Here is a 21,798-nt window from a genome sequence, read left to right on the forward strand (position 1 = left end):
ACATGTTTAGTTTTTCCTTTGATTTGTCTGCTATTTATTTTTGCTACTCTGGATTTGTGGATGTATCCTCCTTTATCGCCCGGCTTTCTAACGTTACGCTCATGTTACCAAAAAACATTTTTTTCTCTGTGAGTTTTCAAAAAAAAGAAAAAAACATTAATGTGCACCAAATCTATGCGCTTAAGTTGCTGTCTGTTTGGTTTCCATGGTGACGCGTCTAGCTTGTTACGTGACACACCGCAGCCACAACAGCGCTGAATGAATGATGATCTGCTTTTATGTCATTTTTCCTTTTTTACATTTGTTAGCTATGGCATGAAATATCTGATATTCCGATTGTCAAATATTTGCAACGCAATATATATAAAACGCAAAGTATTGCAAGAAAGAGGCAAAATGAATGCGATCTTCAGACAATTTTTTAAACACTCGACGGGCCGGATTAAACAGCCCAACAGTATGTGGCCCGCGGGCCGTAGTTTGCCCACCTCTGCCTATTGTGCCCTGCTTCCTTTCCGTGAGTTCTGACCGAAAAATGGAAAATATCAAGCGCTTCCGTTTCAGAGTCCCTGTTTCATGTTTGTTAGCCCAGGCCAGGACATTTTACAAATCCAGACAAACGATGTTCTACGGCCATGTCCGGAATAAAGAGTAGCCTATCCATGTCACACAGTAAGATTTAGAATTTATATACCTCGCAGTCACAGACCGCATCAATATCAGTGAGCTATACTTATTGTATTTCGCCACAGGGTGTCACTGTGGCCTCAACCCTTCGCCTTCGCTTACTCTGAGCTCGATTGCTATGTCTGAGGTAAACCACACCCTCCTCATTACCCTACGGTGGAAGAAATGTAGGAAGAAATAAATGAAGAAATAAATAAATGTAGAAATACATAAATGTATAAATAAATAAATGTAAAAATAAATAAATGTATAAATAAATAAATGTATAAATGAATAAATGTATAAATAAATAAAAGAATAAATAAATAAATATGGAAAAAAATAAATATATACATAAATAAGGAAATAAATGTATAAATAATGATTTATTTTCGTTTTTTTGCTTTTCTATGTATATTTATTTATATATATATTTATTTATTTTTTCTTTTTTACATTTATTTGTATATTTATTTATGTATTTATTTATTTTTAATATTGGCAGCTTTGGCATTCCATAATGTTTGTGCATGGCCATAGACTCCCATTCTAAAGCGGTCATGGGCAATTCTAAAATAGTCAAAAAGTCGCGACAGGAACCATTGTCAAAATTTCTTTATCCACCACTCTAGTTCTTCCAAAACGAACTACAAAATAGACTTAAAGTGTTAAATACCGGAATTGTCCTTTAAGTTCAAGTCAAGTTTTTCCACAGACTATCGATGTATAATATTTGTTTTTATTAATACTTTTATAATTAATTTAATTTAAAACAAACATCTTTTATTTTTAAAAGATATCATTTAAACTTTTAAGATTATGCTTTGAAATAAATTGATCACTAACAAAACATTCACAATGTCTCATCCTGAATACAGCCCTCTGAGTCAGAGACCGACTGACGGTGCTGTGAGAGAGAACCACTCTGTGATTTTATATTATATATTTTATATTATAAGCAATTAATTTATATACTTTTAAAGAATAGAATGTTTGTCAACTTTAGTTAAATTAGCAAGATATTTATTTTTATATTATATTTTATATTTTTATTTTATAAACATTTAGTTTATACACTTTTAAATAACAGAATGTCTTTCAACTTTAGTTAAATTAGCAAGATATTTATTTTATTTTATATTTCATATTATAATCATTTCATTTATACACTTTTAAGGAACAGAATGTTTTTCAACTTTAGTTAAATTAGGAAGATATTTTATTTTATCACTTCCACTGTCCCCAGCAATCCCACTGTGCTCTGGAATGTGGAGGGTGGGAGGGAGCGCGATGCTGATGCTTGCGTGTCACAAACATCCTGATGTCAGAGATTGAAAAATAACCCTTATAACTTAGTATATCACACACATCCTGATGTCAGAGCTCAAAAATAACCCTCATCACTTCCATTATATCAAAGCTCAAATTTTAAACAATACATACCTTTATACTCTGACTTTATAACTGGGCCAAAGTTCAAATATTAAACAATACATACCCTTATACTCATGAGGTCATAGACATATTATCAAATTATTCAATTACACACAAGGTCACTGCTAGGTCAAGGCTGGGTCAAAAGGTCAACCAATCATTTGATTGGCTAACACTTCACATCTCTGAAGTGTTAGCAGAGGTTGTGTCACTTGTGTCACTCTCCCCTCTGAAGGCCTCAGACACGACAGACATTGGCCAGATGAAACTGGATACATATTCTCAATGTTCTGAGCCAATCTGACTTCTGACCTGTAATACTGCCTGAATCATAATCATACACTGTTCGTTTGTTGGCCAGAGCAGAACTGGTCCCCTGGTTTCTCCCAAGGTTTTCTTTCCTTTGAGTTTTGGTTCCTTGCTACTGTCGCCTTTGGCTTTTGGCTTGCTTAGTTGGGGACACCTAATATTCAACAATATTATTGATCTGCCTGCATTGACTAGCCTGGCAAGCCGGACCTACATCAAGATGTTAGGTCTGGCAACTCACCATTGTCACGGCTCAATCCGAGGAGCGGGATAAAGGGCTGTCTTTCAAATTCGCTCTGCTTGCAATAGGACAGCGCTACAACCAACCCGAGCGCTACAACCAACCCGAGCGTTTTCCCAACAGCGGAGCTAGTTGATAGATTCAACTTTTGCCGTATCTGGCCGGCAAAACTACAAACACATCTTCCTGTTTTAAGAATGACTTAAGTGCCGTTCTTTGTTCTTTTCTCAAAGAAAAGCTTAACTTCAAGTCCTCCAGAGTCGCGGCCAAAGCCGATTCGAAAGACCGCTGTTCGCCAGCAGCAGCTCTTCTTTGTTTTCAAGTAGCAGGGAATTCACACGGAACCATCACAACTCTGTCGTCATTATGTAAAGCCCGCCCACCGACTCTATACACGATGTGATTGGCCTGACTAGAGTTTGTTTTTTCCAGCTCGAAAGTTAACGGAGAGTTGCTAGACTACACTGGCTGCAAAATAAATTATGCTGCCGCTAGGGTGCGTCTAGATTTCCAGGCTATGCTTTGACTCCATTATATGAGAACTGAACTGAGTTGGACGATGACAGCACTGTTTTCTCTGACATGTCTCGCGATGTAACAAATTGCTTTACGGCACTGCACACATACACTATCTTAACATTTATATGCTAGCTTTCTGTGTATCATACATACCTCAGTGGACATGGCTCTGTGCGTTTGCCGGCTTCTTTGAAAACAAATGCACATGACCAGAGGGAGAAGATGGGAGGGGGGAGAGTCACCAACGAGTTTTGACGACAGTGTTGTCAAATATCTATTCCAAAGCTGTAGGGGGAGCTCTATAGAGAAACCTGCGAGCAAAATAGTGTCGCTTTAAAGAAGATCTACATTTCTCAGTTTTATTCATGGCGAAAATGTGAAACATGCCATAGTTTAGTGGAAGATTGCTGTCATCTACTGGAAAACAAAGACTTTTGAAAGTCAGAGCTTGTTGATGATTACTTTGTGATGAGTCAAATAACAAGCAGACAGAAAAATAACTATTAATACTGGAAAGAGTGTATGATGAGAACAGTCTTGAGGTTGTGAATACATTTTTAGACATGCCAGTCTGCAATGTGGGAACAGCAGACAATATTTATTAGAAGCTGGAAACCACTTTGAGGTGAGTTCATTTAACCAATGAAGAATGCACCTAAGGCTCATTTTAATTTGATGGCATGGATGTTATCAAAACATTTATTTGTCTGACTGTGATAGAACTAGAGGAATCCCATGGGATAACCTGGTGGCCTTCAACTCTGACAACTGCAGCGTAATGAAAGGAAAGCATCATTCAGTCATCACCAAACTAAAAGCTAGTCAACCGTATGTTCAGGATGTGGGTTGCATATGCCACCTTGCCCAACTTGTCACAGGCTGTGGGATGAAGGCCATCAAGGCCCCAGTGGAGGATTTACTGGGTGGTGTGTATAGCCACTTCCACAAAAGGTCAGTATAAAAGAAGAAACGTTTTTCTGTTAGTTAGTCTGTTCTCATAGCCTGGTTGTAATTGAGAGTGGGTCTGGGGAAGGTTCATTCACAGCCCATTTCCAAAGGTGTGTCACCAATGGACATCGCTCAAATGCCTCTGGGCGCAATTGGATAGACCTAAAACCAATCAGAGCGATCGCCATCGTGTTAAGCCCGCCTTAACGTTTGTGATTGGTGCCTCGTTTTGGAAAAATTGGAAATGGGCTTGAATGGGCTCTTGGCCAGGCGGACTTGCAGAGCAAATCTCAAATTTTCCGGAAGTTCGTCAGGGCTTTCCCAGGCTACTGTTCTCTGTAAAATTAGGGTATAATGACTCCGTTTATCCACTATTCATGTACATTTTCCTGTCCTTATGTTTTGTTGATTGTGTTTCCTGTAGTGCCAAGAGAAGTAAGGTGTATAAGGTGTATGAGGTGTATGTATGAGTTTGTGGACAATCTGAATCTGCTCAGATACAGCAGTACACGATGGCTCAGCCTCCACACATACTACAGAGAATGCTGAATCAACCGGCTGCTCTGAAGGCTTACTTTAATAGTCACAAGGAGGAGAGGAGTGCTAAAATCAGGAACCTGGCGACTTCAATGATCCTGAGATCAAGTTCTGTTTTCGGTTTCTGAGTGCCGCTCTTAAGCCTTTGGTTGCGTTCAACACTGCCTTCCAGGTAGAATGAACGAATGGTGGAGATCTAGCATTATATACATTCAAAAAAAATGAAGATGAGGATCTCTTCATTGGGGCTGAGGCCAGAACATTCCTTGAAAATAAAGAACGGACCATGTTAATGGAAATAGAAAAAATATATCAGTAAGTTATAACTTCAGTAATAATGCATGCTTCATTTGTCTTTCTTCATGAGCCCTTGTTAATATGTGATTCGGTCATAATTGTGCTCTTAGGACAGTGAGAGCTTTCTATGGGGAAGTCATTGGGAAGATGCTGAAGGTCTTTCCCTTAGACTCACAGCTGCTCTGTGACCTGAAGGTGTTGGACCCAGCCTCTCGCCTGGACATCTCTCCTGAATCAGGCTGACCTTGTTATTTTGTGATTTACCTACGCCCTCAAATTATCTTATTGTTGTAAAAATACCAGCTCTGTACATTTAAGTATGAAGTATAACCTAAGTAACCTAACTGATAATGTGTTGAAAATCTGTTACCACACAGTGACAAGGCTAGGTTGCATGTTTCCACAACTGAGGCTTGATCCAGATTTACTTAGAGAGGAGTTCACAGACAGCAAGGAGTTAACCCAAGAAGAGAGAACGGACAGATTCTGGGGCCTTGTAGAGAAAAGTGAGACTGAGACCAGGTTTTGATAAAGGTCCTGCATCTTTGGGTCATTTTAACACACACACACACACACACACACACACACACACACACACACACACACACACACACACACACACACACACACACACACACACACGTAAATAAATGTAAATGTGTACATATACATGCAAATATATATATATATATATATATATATATATATATATATATATTATATATATATATATATATATATTTATATATATATATATTTATAAAATGGTTGGTTCCAATCCTTGATTCTGATTGGTCAATAGCTGTGCTTTATTCACGATAAAACACGGCAATGACCGCTTCACCCAACGGTTCTATTTATCACTGCGCCCTATGAAAAAGAATGAGACAAAGTTTGAGAACGGTTTGTTGTTTTTATTTGAGCTTTCACGCACATTACACATTGGAACGTTGTCAGGGACAATTTTTTTTATAGCGGATGGAATGCTTTTATTGATTTAACTTCATGAAAGTTGCACTAATAATTTTTTTTACTTTAATATTGTGTGGTAACCGTTTTATAAAAGCAATAAGGTACTCGAGGCAAGTGCTGTATCGTGAATAAGTAACGGCTCCGCTTCGCGTCGTGCCTAACAACGCCCTTCAGCCGTTACTTATTCACGATACAGCACAGCCTCTCGTACCTTATTGCTTACATATACAGACATACATACATTTAAAATTAAAATAACAGCTAAATAAAGTCATGCACTTCTCAGCACAATCTTCCAAAATTATTGTAAGTAATTCAAATTAGAAATTCCCATGTTCAAAAAGAACACACACTATTCTAAATTGTTTATAGAATTCTGAAATGTTGATTAATGGTCCTACTTATATTTCTTTTATGTTATTTTGTGTGTATGTATATATACATGTGTGATGATTGGAAATGCTTTGGCAATACATTGAAACAATTGTCATGACAATAAAGCACATATTGAATTTAATTGAGAGAATTTTGATTCTCTTTTAGTTTCTCTTTTCTGCTCAGATTATAAAATAATCAAATAAACTGACCTGGAAAAAATAAATATAATGAGCATTTATTTATGTTTTTATTCTAATTTAAAATGTTAATTGTAATTGCAATATTTTTTTAACATAATTCAGATGTAGTTTCACATATATGAGTGTTTAAGGACAATATTAGCCTGACGTCGTCATACTCAGATTCTAGTCAGAATGTGAGTCTGATACTGCTCCATTGAGCTTTGATTATGGGGCGTGTTTCAACCGAACCAGGAAGGAAAATGCCTCTGCACTCAATTGGATAGACCTACAACCAATCAGAGCAACGGAGTAAGTGACGTATGTTTTTCATTCATGTTTCCGATCGACAAATGTCTTGATCGTGGTTCTCTGTTCCTCTTTAAAATGAATGCGCTGTCGATATCTTCTATAACAGACGCGATGGCGGAATCTACACATAATGTTTCATAAACAAAGTTTGAGAGGAGCACGTTCAAATAATCAATCCAATCAACTTGTCATCAAACAATGACCGTCTACTCGTCTACACTATCAGCATGAGAGGAAGCATATATTTATTCACTTTGTCAACTCACCTAACATTCCATGACAGTTTTCAGCATCCCTCCACTCTCGGCCTGTTCTTCCCATAGACTGTAAAAAGTTCTTCCACAGCCTGGAATACGGGGGGAGCACTTTGGGTTCGGGCCGAATATCGAGCCCGGAGCCTCTCCTCAAACAGCACGCCAAATATGTATTTATTCTATCTGACTTATTTGTAAGTGTGAACTCGTGAAATAACAATTCTCCAGCGGCAGTCATCTGTGTTGTAAACGAATTCAACCCAAGCGCTCGTTGGTGACGTGGATGATTACGTTACGTTGCTCATCTGTCCATCATCGTATAAAGCCCGCCCTGACAATTTGATTGGTCCGAACAATTTTTGTTCGGGCATAATAGCTCCTCAACGGAACGAGTCCAGACCGAACTTCCCGACCTAAAAATGTTGTGGGCGGGGCTAAGTTCGGCTGGCATCCAGGCTAGGACAATATGTTATTACTTTTATAAACCACATTACAGTTTTTAAACTTGTAGAAAATAGTATAAAAGTTTTTTGTTTTTTTTTAACCATATGAAACAAACACAAATACTGTTTACATTTCTAAATACTTGATAAATGTATTTTTTTTCCAGGTTTTTTGGTAACACTATACAATAACATTGTTGTAACAATAACAATAACAATGTCATTGTTACAAATTACATGTATTTACTGTAATAATAACTATAAACTGGAATGTACATTTCATGAAGAAAATGTGAGTGGTGCTTGCAGTGGCAAAACTCGGCCCTGGGCACATGCTAACACAATTAACAATGTTGTGATACCATGATATACCACGTTTTAGTATGATTTACCATGTTTCTAACATGATTTACCACAAATTATCACACTATAGCATGATTTACCGTGTTTCTAAAATGATATTAGCATGATTAGCAAGTTGCTTGCATGTTATTAGCACTATTAGCAAATTGCTAGATATTTTTAGCAATATGCTAGCATAATTAACATGTTGCTAGCCCTATGCTAGAACATTTTGAGTTGTTTTTATCATGTTTACCCTAAGCTTATTGCATTTAGCATGTAGCTATTCACAGCTAGCATTTGTAGCATGTTGGAATTCCTGTTTGCTAGCATGAGTCAAAAGAGCCAACCACCATCTCTATACGATGTTCTGATGCAGAGATATAGGTCTTGCAAAACGGTTGCTAGGGTGCTCTATTTGGTTGCTAGAGAGTGGCTTAGCAGCTGCCAATGATGAAACTCCAAAGGCTGCTTGTCAGTGTAAATGATATAAACCAACTTCCACGCCTCTGACATTCAGAATGGAAGATATCCCTCTGTGGATGTTGGTTGCTAGGGTGCTCGACAATGGTTGCTAGGACGGGGCTAGAAAGTGTTGAGGTGACTCATGATTGGCTGTTTGCTGCCCCAAGTCAAATGAGACCACCCTCATGTTTCTATTAGGGGAGAGGCGGGACGATTGAAACGCGGGACGGATGAAACATTGAGATTTCCTTGAAAACCACTCATGTAGCCTATACGTCAGATTTCGTCAGCATGTACAGCACGCAATGCCTACCAGACCCGCGAAAACATTTATTCTTTACATCATTCCGTTTTAAAGTTAGAGCCGGAAAGCTGTTTTTGAGTGCAGAAAGTGAATTATTTCTTTGGTACTTTTTTTTGACTGACAAGTTGTATTTATTGTTTCATGTCTTATTGTAATGATAATACGGCAGGTATATTACTCCAACACACCCTTAAGTGTGCATTATAAGAGTTTTTTTTAGTTTAAGGGAAAAACGGGTTTAACTGGCAGGAGGCGCTGTCGGGACGGTTGAAACAGTGTTTAAACCGTCCCGACAGCGCATCCTTCCAGTTAAACCTGGTCATAGGAAATATAAAACCGCTGTTAATGTGGTCACACTGTGTTTAAGTGTTTAAGCATTGAATAAAAAAGTGTTTTGCAATAAATAATGAAAACACATTACATCTGTGATCATTGTGACATGAATTTTACCTGTTCATGGTTATTTAGCCTATAGGCTGTTCATAGATGGTTATTTACCCTATACGGTTCAAAATTCATATAGGCTACTGTTCCTTGACTTGTGATTCTTTTAATACAAATTCATTTTCAATTACGCAACACGTTATCTTTTTAATAATCATCAATTGTGCAATCTTCAATAAATTTCATTTAGCCTATCGTCTTCCGGTTGACCTCGTTTTCTTCATAATAACAGGCTATTCAACTAGCAAACACTCGATATGACTCAAGGAAGAGATGTAAGAATATGAATTGTGAACTGATTTGTCTGTCTTCGTCAAAATAGCCTATAAGAAAGAGCACGCAAAATGCGAATGGCTTATCGCCTATTTTTTTATATGACGACAGAACAAAATTGTTAACATGAACCTTTAAATAAAAAATATATATAAAAAAATATGTTTGAAACAATATCTACATAACTTACTTGTCAGGTATTGTTCATAAAATCAAGCATTAGATGAATAGTTGCCGTTTAAACTGTTATGTTTCATCCGTCCCACCCCTGTGTTTCAACCGTCCCGCTCTATTTGGTTGCTAGAGAGTGGCTTAGCAGCTGCCAATGATGAAACTCCAAAGGCTACTTGTCAGTGTGAATGATATAAAACAACTCCCATGCCTCTGTGACATTCAGAATGGAAGATATCCCTCTGTGGATGTTGGTTGCTAGGACGCTCGACAATGGTTGCTAGGGCGTTGCTTGATAGCTTCACAATGATCCTGAGAGACTGATTGGTCGTCTGAGTAAAATGAGCCCGCCCCCTTGTCTCTATGACACTGTGATCCAGAGTTATGTTCAATACAAAATCCCTGTGCAATTTACCATAGTAGGAGAAACACACGCGTTTCAGGGCCGACCTTCGCCATAGTAAGTCAATGGGAAACTTTGGGACGCTCCTGCCCTCCAGGGGTGCAACTTTTACCCCATCGTGAGGTATGTTCTTACAGAGCCTGTCAGCCTCTTCAAATGTGGTAAACCACACGTTTCTGTGAAATCCTCGCTCAGAGCGACGAGTGGTCAAAGTTGGTCACAATGCAAAGTCTATGGGACTTATAAAAATATGAGCAATAACAATAGTGATGCCTTATGATTAACCCTAACCCTATAGTACGTACATGTACTTAATATTACTCAGTACTTAAATATATAATTAGGGGAGAGCGGGGCACAACCTAACGCTTTTTGACTTTCTCAGTTTGTGTAAATCTACTTATGGTTCAGTGTATTTATTTTTTCCCACATTAATTTCCCACATGTCTAGTACAATTATGTGGTTTTGTTTTATTAATACAGTATATACTTTTTTCTTGATATACCCCGAAAGAATGGAAGTGAAATGTGACAACATGCCCCATAGGTGGGGTACATTGTAACGTGTGTGGGGCACATTGTAACATGACATATGACAGCTTAAAATGTTATCTGATCTAATAAAAAATATATACAAAACAAACTAAAATATTTTCTAAATAAAATACAATTAAAAAACTTTTTCATATAAAATAATGGCAATTTTTAATAATTAAATATAAACAAATTTTTGAGTTTTGACTACGAACACATGAAAACACAGCTATACAACATAGTTCAAAAACAAATAAATAATTAGTCATTTCTGAACATTGACTCTCAGTCTTTATTCACCTTTTTCTCACGTTTTCCCAATAAAATTAATAAAAGTATAGAATATAATAGCATATTTCTAATAGGGGCACATTGTAACGCAGTGTGACAACATGCCCCCGCCTGCACAACTGGGGTTTAAACCCTGCTAGTGTCTTCTGCTAGTTAGCGAAGCATTAAAGAACTATCTCAACTGTTAAATAACATCTTGGAGATTAAAATAATATCAGATTTGTCTTATTTTAAATTAACACAAAAAATAGAGATGAAAAATTTACTTAAGTAAGAAATTTACTTTTGCTATGGTTTAATAAATGTCTATGGATATCTTCCAAAAAAATTATAATTTTGGCGGAATTTGTTTTCTATATAGTGTTGATATGGCAACTAGTAAATACAAAAAGTTTCGTCATCCAAGCATGTGCGGAAGTATTTAAAACAAGCGTGTTACAACTAGCCCCGCGTTAGGTTGTGCCCCGCGCTCCCCTACACATTAAAATAAAGTGTTTTTTAACTTTGACTTTGATTATTTGTCCCAGACTCATTTACTTTCCTGTTCAACAGTTCTTCTGTATTAGATTCAGTCCAAACTCTCTTTTGATGAAGATTCATAAAGTGATTCAGTCAAAACTGGACATTAAAAAGCAAACGTGTAAAAACAGTGAAACTCAGGGTGACAAACGTTTATCATGAATGAAAATAACAGTCAAAGATCAACAACTGAAGAAACATGTTCAGACTGAAACAGGAACAAGCGTTTATTGACCATAAACTACAATAACATGATTAAACTGTAATAAAACATGTGAATTAACAGTGAAATACTGGAGGTGACAGTAGATTAATGTTCATTTTACAGTTATCTCTATGATTATATAGATGATGTGTTATTCATCTCACATTATTGATTATAATAATCCTTTGAGATCCAGCAGTTTTAATCAGATCATCTGAAGGATTTTAATAACACATTGTGCACAAATAAAGTGTGTGAATATCAATAACGCTGATAATGCAGTAACACACACAATCAGTTACACAACTGGAGAAATGACAATTTAGTGAGTGTGTGTGTTTATGTAATTACACACTTTTGATAAAAATTAAAATGTTAAATAGTTTCACATTTTCTTTATAATATTTTGTGCAGTGTGTGTGTGTGTGTGTGTGTGTGTGTGTGTGTGTGTGTGTGTGTGTGTGTGTGTGTGTGTGTGTGTGTGTCTGTGCAGTCAGTGTGTTTGTTGTTTAATGTGACACAGAGACACTGAAGAGTTAACATCATAAAGTGTAAATCCAGCACAGAGGGGTTCAGTGAACGTGTGTGTGAATGTGTGTAAGTGTGTGAGTGTGTGTGTGTCAGAGACGCTGTAGAAGGACAGAGTGCCGGCCGACACGTCCACAAACACTCCTACTCTCTTACAGGATCCAGAACCAGCAGAAACATCAGTGGAGTTACTATTGTGACTGACAGAGAGTTCGTTATTAGAGAGTATGTGATGAGAGCAGTTCAGACTCCAGGACTTCTCATTCCCTCCAAACACACACTCATAACTCGATCCTTTCCTCTTGATTCCTTTATATGACACTGATATATCACCATCTCCACTGCATTCAGCCTCCCAGTAACAGCGTCCAGTCAGACTCTCTCCACACAGAACCTGAAGATTACAATCAAATCTCTCTGGATGATCAGGATACGACTGCCTCTCTCTCACACACTTCACCTTTCTGTTCTCCTCAGACAGAGCGAGACGAGTGTGTGCTGTGTTTGGATCCAGTGTGAGATCAACGGCATCTGAACACAAGAACACACACATTACAACAGCAACATTTACAACAACACACACTAAACCTGTGTTTGAGGACTTACATCTGTGTAGTCCTGATGTCATCATGAACTCTCCTCCATGATCCACACTAGAACACACACACACACACACACACACACACACACACACACACACACACACACACACACACACACACACACACACACATTTCAATATAAAGTATTAAGATATTATAAATTGATTGATGAAGTAAAACAAAAACATGAGATTGAAAAATAATAATTCAACAAAACTTTAATTAAAAGTTTAATTACACCTTTGAGTCGTATTTAATATTAATAAATTAAAGATTTTCTCATTTATAAGGAGGATCAAAGGCTTCAGGAAAATAAACTAAAATTCAAAAACAACTTCACACACACACACAAGTGAGATGTTAATTTCCAAACGGAAGTGCGTCACGAATCTCAGTGCAAGTGGTCCATTGAGTTCTCTGGCAGATTCCTTCACTCAGAGGAGAGATGGTGAACAATGACTGTTGATCACAAATAAAAGACTGGTACATTTACGAACGTAGCGTTATTAGCGCCATGGACAAACCGCAGATAGTGAACGCTGTTTTGCCCAAGTGTACGTCGTATTTATCAATCTAAAAGCATTATATTGTACTCGTGGATGGAGCTTTATTCCTATTTCTCACTTTGTGTTTTTTTATATCCTCACATCTTTATCTTGAATCAACACTGAACTGATTTCAGCTGAAGAATTAATTCTGTTTGCATCTTTGATTTTGTTATTTTCCTGTTTATCACTGTAAAGCTACTTTGAAACAATCTGTATTGTATAAAGCGCTATAGAAATGAGTACCAGCATAGTATGAAACTCATCCATGGCTCCCAGCATGCATTGTGGCACGAATAAAATGTCTTAAGCTGCGTTACATTCGACCGTAAGTGGATTGCGAAGTTATTCCGTCATCTTAGGCCATGTCCACACTAATACGTTTTTGTTTGAAAACGTATATTTTTCTCTCCGTTTTGGCCTTCCGTCCACACTGAGACAGCGTTTTTATTCATGAAAACGAAGCTTTTTTGAAAACGCACTCCAAAGCGGATACATTTGAAAACGCCGTTTTCGCGTTGTAGTGTCGACTGTGAAACCGGTGGGATTTAAAAACGATGACGTAAATTTAGTCATGTGACGCATATTGTGCCAATAGATATTCATGTTTATACCAGTATTGTACTGTTATGTGCTATTTACTTTCACACTGTTGCTAAAAATATTCTACATTGCACACTCTTCATATCACAGTCCTGTAAAGATGACAGAATTTACTCGAATTTGATTTACATTTGCTGTCCTGCGGCAATACATGAGAGCAGTTGCGTTTTAAACCAAACATGACTGCGTGCGACCTGGACCGCATCAGTGAATGGTGAGATATTTTACTAAATAAAATTATCCTGTCAGAAAAATTGCGCGATAACTTCATTATTTATTTTTCCATTTGAATCATATCAGTGATCTTTTGTGGGGTTTTACGCATGCGCAGTAAGGTGAATTTAGCGTTTTCAGGCGTTTTTCAGAAGTTTTTCATCCACACTGAAACGTCTGAAAACGCCTGAAAACGCTTGTGTGGACGGAGAGCGTTTATAAACGAAAACGCCGTTTTCAAATGTATCCGGATTAATGGAGACGTAGCCTTAAAGGGTCATGAAACTCCAAAACCCTTTTTCTTTAGATGTGAACAGATATGTACAGGCTGCACATAAATAAACACTCATAAATGTTGTCAATAAGTGGAAATTGGTTATTTTTGACGTTTTTCCGAGCAATTTCGTTCTTCTGGGCTGAAAAGCAAAGTGAAGCAGCGTCAGGGAATGTGAGGTAGAAGCGCCTTCGGAGTGTGTGACTGGCTTTAGCACGATTCTACATCAGAAGTTTCTGAGCTAATCTCTGGATTTATTGATGAGAAAGAGCTTGTTCAATCCAATCACTCCAATCACTGTATTACGCATGAGATCGCATTACAGCGGAGAACTTAAACATGCGGCGCACGCATGACAGCGATGAGTTCAACAACACTCGAAACTCGAATAATATAGTTCATATACGGACCGGAGCAAGCGTTTCAAGTTATGGACATATTTTATATTCTCTAGTGCTCTAAACATGAACCAGCACCATGTATGCGCACATGACTTCTTCAAATGAAATATATGTGCAAATAAGGACACTGATGCAGCCGTACGTCTGATCATGAACGCGTCGGACACGATGGATTATTCTGATACACCGAAGACAATGATCTCGCTGGACCGACAATTCAAAGAACAATGGACAAAAAAAGTAACTATGACTTTATTCTTTCTGTTAAACTGACGCATCATTTGTTCAGAGACTCTAGCTCGTAAATGTCATGCAAATATTATTAGACCTTTAAATGTTCTTCCACGTTTCTCCCTCGTTTTGGCAGTTTGTTATAATTAGGGATGTAACGGTATGAAAATTTCATATCACATTTATAGTGACCAAAATTATCACGATTATCAATATCATCACGGTTTTGTTAAAATGAGATGAAAATGTTCAAAAAGAACTGATACACACACTGAAACCATTTCAACAAGTTTTATATTTGGAAATCAACAAATAAAATTAGCAGCTCTATGCACTTTATTTTAAGCATACACATTAAATGATATGACCATCGTAAATAGTAACGCATTATAACACAGCGATCTCTTCTATCACCGCGAACGCGCTCTCTCGTTTCATTACAATGCTATTATAAATGAGGTTAGTGGATAATTCAGCAGCAAATGTTATTTTAGTGAAAAAAAACATTTAGTTTGGAACAAATAAAAGGTAAAATGTTCCGCATTGCTCTTTGTATTGTTATAAAATACATTGATGAAAAACAAATAAATGTATTTGCATATACTATACATTTAAAATAAATGTCTTTTCATTTTAAAGCGCAGCTTTTTTCATGAGGCAACAACATTTGATAAATAGGACAGAACAAGAAAGACCATTGAAGGATTACAAATTTTAGAATCTATTTCAGATATGCTTCCTTACATAACATCATGGTGAAGAATACTGATTTTAGCATTTGAGGTTTTAATTTAGATTCCAATATAGACTGAGAAAGTTTAGCAGCGGTTATGATGATTATATCAAGAGATTCCTGATAGTCCTGTTCTCTAAGGGACCGTTCGGTATTTATGGAAGGGGCCACCGGAGGAAAATAGGGGAGGGTCATGTCTTTTTATTCTTTGTTGAGGGGAGGGTCATCCAACTTTTTTTAGTCTAGGGGGAGGGTCACCCAACTTTTATATTCATGAAAACAGCAACATTTCAAAGTGGCTATTTGGTGTGTTTTTTTTCCCATTTAGCTCCATGTTGATCTCGCGTTATCAGCCCCCCTTCGATATCAGATGGGTCTGACCCAACAAAAATCCAGTTTGGAGCTGTTTGACAGTGCGCGCGCACTTCAGTTCCCGCTTAGAAAAAGTGCATCATGTCAGAACAAAATGCCAAAGAAATGTTTACCCGGCAAAGCTTTAAAGCACGAGCAAATAATGAACTTTTGTGATTGCGAATAAGTGCACAGTGTCCTGTGAGTGTAACTCTACCACTGCATTAACATGTGATGTGAACGTCGAGTTTTACAGTATTGCGACTGAGGCGCCAGAACTGCTGCTGATAGAATGTGCGCTGTAGCGCGATACTACCATATTTTAGTTTCCATTTATTTTGTTTCCACGATGTGTAAGATGTAGGGCTACCACATCTTTAAATTACTATTAGTATTATTTAATTTAACATAATAAAATACGTAGACCTACACCACAAAAACTAGTTGAGGATAAATTCGTTAAAATTGGGCGATTCCAGTGTTATGGACGTGACATTTGCAGTCAAAACTTGAAATATAAATTCTCAGAAAATGCATTTAATACCAATATTTTGAAACGTCTGAAAGGAGTCAAGACATTAGAAAAATATCAGTCTACACATGCGTTTTATATTTAATATGAGGGAAATACACATGTGACGTGACACAAATCTTTAACTTTTAGGTGGCAAAATATTTTTTAGTAATTCTATAAATTACACTGTGCAAACCAAAAGATATATACCCACCGGATGAATAAAGATCGGCCTCCACAGAACATAAAATATTATTTTTATTTTATTTTTCGTGTTCGCATTTATGTGAAAAAAACAAAAAACAAAAAAACAATGTTACGGGCGTGACAGTTCTCCATTACGGACATGACTGCTCTGAAAGCGACTTTAAAAATTTCACAGAGACCTCAAACAGAAAGCACAAAGCCTTTCTTTAAAGTGAATTTCGTTTTTATATTAATTGTATCTTAATTTTAATCAATGTTTCATCTGGATTTAATAAATAAGAAGTAAATATAGTAGAAAATAGATAGCCTAATCATGACACGGAGGCGCGGGCGAGTGAACTGGACTCTTGTCTCATAAATGAACCGAAACTCAGCGTAGGGTAGCCTATGCTACTTGCCTCACAGACCTGAGAACTATATCGAAAGCTTGAAATGTCTACTTTTAAACAGAACAATTCAAAACGAAGGAAAACAGACTGCTTTCTGCTTATGAAATGTGCATTTCTCTCTGGCGCGTTCTGAGAAGATCGCGACGCATCGTCAACTTCATCTTTGCAGTCGACACAGAAAACACTTGTTTATTAATAAACAATTAAAATGTCTCCTTGCTATATTTGACATATTAATAATAATTACTTTTGCCGATTCTTTGTGACAGGTTTTATATGCTTTGTTGGCAGCGCCACCCACAAGTTGAACGAGTCACACCGCATCAGCACCGAAAACATTTGTTTTCAAATCTAAAATCAAAAAATCGTGATACGAACCGAATCAGGTTTGGTCTATCGTTACAGCCGTAGTAAGATGAGAAAGCAAGAGTTTATGGTTTAAAAAAAAACAATGGCTATCTGAACATCTTTGCCAAGCGCAAACCAGTACAGAAGTAGGCTAATCAATAAATTATCGGGGAGGGTCATGCCTTTTTTCACAATCATTTTGGAGGGTCATAGAAAAATGTATTGCTGGCGAAGGGAGGGTCATGTCTTTTTTGACAACAGATCTCAAAACTCCTCCGGTGGCCCCTTAAATAAAAAACGAACAGTCCCTAAATGAGTCAATTCCTGAGACTCTCACCATCACCCTTTGTCTTTATGCATTTCCTGACCAGTAAGCTCAATGTACAGCTGTGCTTTTGTCTCTGTGATCATGTGAAGGTATGGGTGATACCATCAGACTGATGGGATTAGCACACGAAGGATTCACTGAGAATCTCACCTTTTGTTCTGCAAATGGCTTTCGTACCCAAATGGCTCTTGGAGCCTTATGCTGATTGAATTAGGATTGGCCAGACCCTCAGTCTAGGGTGTTACCTAAACCTGTTACATGCTTTGTTTGAATTTTTCTCCACCTTCAAAAGTCCCTCCTCCTCAAAATGCCTATAAGATACCATGTAAAGTTAAGTTAGATTAGTCTTGATGATGATGAACTACAGACTACAGACTACAGAGAATAAATCTCTTCTGCTTATAAGATCCATCTCAAGTCTCCTGGTTTTGCTTCGATGAAGGAATAAAAAAGTTTCCAACACCATTAACCCTCTAGGCACCACGGTCGAGTTTACTCGACAAGATACAGCACTAAATAAAACGGGCGATTTTGTCAAATAGGGTGTTAAATTTTGTTCAACCTCCCCTCCACTAGATGGTAGACATGTCATACTTCATCCCCAACTCAAAATAACGTCATGCTTCTATACAAAATTGTCGCGAATCAGCGCGAACAAAAGCGGAGCAAGTGCGCGAATGAGCCATTTTATCAGAGCAATATTGTCAACGTCATCGAGTATTCGCATTAGTTTATCGTCTAATGGCATCAAAAAAGTTTACCTGGAATGCAGTGTTGGGTCTTTTATTCGCAGACCCTGATTCTGAAGGGGAATATCTGCCTTCAGAAGATGACGGTGATTCCTTTAGTGACCACTCTTCAGATGCGTCCCTGCCTTGCAATGGTGCAGCTGGACAACGTGAGAGTTTACCCCTACACCAAGCACAAACGTTGCCCAATATAGATGGTCCTTTGCCCAATGTAGATCGGGGTCGGAGTGTTCATCGGGAAGTTAGCAGGCGTGTGTTAGTGGTGTGGGGAACGAGGCTGGAGATAATGTGGGTGTCCAGTCTTTTTACCGCGCTAGTCATGTAGCTTCTTTGTCTTCTGACCGTGTGCTTCTCCGCAATCGCGGCGACAGTAAAGTGGTGGAGACTTTGTTTAATGCCACTGGGTATGTTAGACGAGGTCGAAGTGTTCATAGGACAGATAGGGGGTAACGTGGAGGCAGTGTGGGGAGTCGCAATGAGAATGACAGTAGTCCGAGCAGTGCAAATTCTCTCCACTCGGCGCGCGCGCGCGAGGCAGATACATGTGTTGGCAGTGTGGGGTGGGTCTTTGTGTTGTGCCTTGCAATGAGAGGTACCACACCATGAAACACTAAAAGAAATGTCACCTGGATGTATAGGGAGTCATTATCTCTACAGCAAAAGGCCTGCTACATAATTTATTTTTTTTGTCTGCCATTTATTAGTAATGATTTACACTGATGATTTACACTGTTGATTACACTGTTGATTACAGCCCCATTGACTCCCTGTGCCAATGCATTGACGAAGTCAACAGTTGGATGTGTCAAAACTTTCTTCAATTAAACAAAGACAAAACTGAAGTCATTGCGTTTGGAAACAAAGATGAAGTTTCCAAGGTGAACGCATACCTTCACTCTAGGGGTCAAACAACTAAACATCAAGTCAGGAATCTTGCAGTGACACTAGAATCAGACCTTAGTTTCAGTAGTCATGTCAAAGCAATAACTAAATCAGCATACTATCATCTAAAAAATATTGCAAGAATGAGATGCTTTGTTTCCAGACAAGACTTAGAAAAACTTGTACATGCTTTAATCACCAGCAGGGTGGATTATTGTAATGGACTCCTCACTGGCCTTCCCAAAAAGACCATAAGACAGTTGCAGCTCATACAGAACGCTGCCGCCAGGATTCTGAGCAGAACCAGAAAATATGAACATATCACACCAGTCCTCAGGTCTTTACACTGGCTCCCAGTTAGATTTAGGATTGATTTTAAAGTATTATTACTGGTATACAAATCATTCAATGGCCTAGGACCTCAATACATTGCAGATATGCTCACTGAATATAAACCCAACAGATCACTCAGATCATTAGGATCATATCAGCTAGAAATACCAAGGGTTCACTCTAAACATGGTGAGTCTGCTTTTAGCTATTATGCCAGCCGCAGCTGGAACCAGCTTCCAGAAGAGATCAGATGTGCTCCTACAGTGGTCACATTCAAATCCAGACTCAAAACACTTCTGTTTAGCTGTGCATTTACTGAATGAGCACTGTGCCGCTGTTCGTCCGACTGTTTGTACTGTACTGTATTTTATTTTATTTTTCTAAACTGTTTTAACTATTCTTATTTCTTTTTATTATTTTAATTTCTTCTATGAAAAGCACTTTGAATTGCCATTGTGTATGAAATGTGTTATATAAATAAACTTGCCTTGCCTTGCCTTGCCTACTGTCTATTTCCCTGACCATTTAGTAGTGTACAATGTGTTCTTTTTTGTGTGTTCATGTCCTTGTGATGTGTGTCTTTGTCAGCTCAAAAAAAAATAAAAATAAAATACTAACATTGTCTTTCATCTTGTCTCGTCATCTCACTCATGATCTGTGCCTTGCCGTGGCGAGTGAGATTTTGAACTAAACAGGTCTTGTCTACTTGTGTTTGTGTGTCATATAGACAAAAAAAAAAGATTGAAGGAAGGAAGGCACGCGCCGAAACGCGTCTGTGCAAATACAAATAAAAACTTATTTAAGCATAGTGCGGCCTCTCTCCCACTTTATGTGGCCCATTAATGTAATCAGAGTGCCTACAGTATGTTGTAAATGGAAAATCTCTACAGCAAAAGGCCAGCCGCTACATGCATTCGGTTTGTTTCTGCCATTTATTAGTAATGATTTACACAGTTTGTTTACTACTTACTATTTACCTGAGCATTCAGTATTGTGCAATATAGCATACAGAAGGTGAGGGACATTTTGGGGGGAAAGAAGTGCTGCATTTTATCATTTAAACATGTGACTTTTCATGAAAATTCTATGATCCAAGATGGCGACCACCATATGACGTCATATGCAAATTAGATGGGAAAATTGAATCCCTACATAAACTTTAGGTCATCCTTAATATTTATCTAATTTACAGAAAGTCTCTATCTTTTATCACTTTTAAGATATAGCCTTTTGAAATTAAGATGTCAAAATCGAACGTTTTAGGAAAAAACCTCTGGCGCCTAAAGGGTTAATAATCTTAATCTTTCATTGGGCAAAAGTATTATAGGCCTAATATGAAAGGCTTCAATATAGAGCGCCAGAGCGGCTTATGCGCATCCCGTGTGCAGAATGATGCGCTTGAACAACATGGAGTCAGTGAAAAGTTCAAGAAACAAGGGGAAGAGAATAGATATTGATGCTTAGTGTAGCCTATCATATCTATGCAACCGTTTATTGAGCCTTTTCTTTTAACAGTTGTACGTTTCAGTTTCTGTGTGTGAAGAACACTTCATAGTGCGCACTACTCCAGTGTGATCTGACACCCAGAGAAAGACTCATGATTTAGAAACAGAAATAAACTCCAGCGAGATAAAGTAACATTACTTTTATGAAAGACCATAGAGCTTCTTCTACAAATAAAGTATGTTGGAGTGAGTTTCCTCGTGTTACTGTCGTAACCGAACGTGACGTGCTGATTAAATGCTGAATGACGGAGGACAGTGAGGAGAGATACATTTCCATTAACTTTAACGACTTAATTATTAATTTACCTCACATTAAGCTTTCAAATGGCTTCAGAAGTCTTGGAATATAGTGCACGAAAACTTTATGGTGCTTTACAATATTTTTAATATCTTTAGTGTGGCTTAATAACAGAGAATAGTATGTACAATACTGAGTCACTGAGAAGCTGCAGGAGGATTTGTGGGTGATGAATCTCCCGAGCGCTGTCTCTGCTCTCTGCCATGTCTTCTCGTACAGAAAAAAGAGGTTGCGCTGCGTAAGACTGATGCTGTTTGGAGAGGATTTATTGCTTTCAAAATCGCTATAATCGAACATGGTTTCCATGATAATTAAATTGTAAAC

General features: G+C 37.8%; 1 protein-coding gene across 5 annotated transcripts in view; it reads right to left on the reverse strand.

Annotated features, from left to right (window-relative positions):
* The window catches only part of LOC309510091 (NACHT, LRR and PYD domains-containing protein 3-like), a 168,530-nt gene that overhangs the window by 108,209 nt on the left and 38,523 nt on the right, over positions 1-21,798 (reverse strand). The window contains exons 6-7 of one of the 5 annotated variants that reach the window (XM_082185025.1): positions 12,575-12,621; positions 12,137-12,499 (exon numbers count right to left, since the gene is read on the reverse strand). The exons of 3 other annotated variants lie outside the window; for them this stretch is intronic. In XM_082185025.1, the coding sequence (XP_082041151.1) occupies positions 12,137-12,499; positions 12,575-12,621 (410 nt within the window). Of the gene's footprint in view, positions 1-11,437; positions 12,500-12,574; positions 12,622-21,798 lie in introns of those variants that run through there. One more of the 5 variants, XM_082185024.1, reaches the window with a different exon arrangement.

The sequence above is a fragment of the Leuciscus leuciscus genome, assembly GCF_965113295.1.
Source record: "Leuciscus leuciscus genome assembly, chromosome: 1".
Taxonomy (NCBI): domain Eukaryota; kingdom Metazoa; phylum Chordata; class Actinopteri; order Cypriniformes; family Leuciscidae; genus Leuciscus; species Leuciscus leuciscus.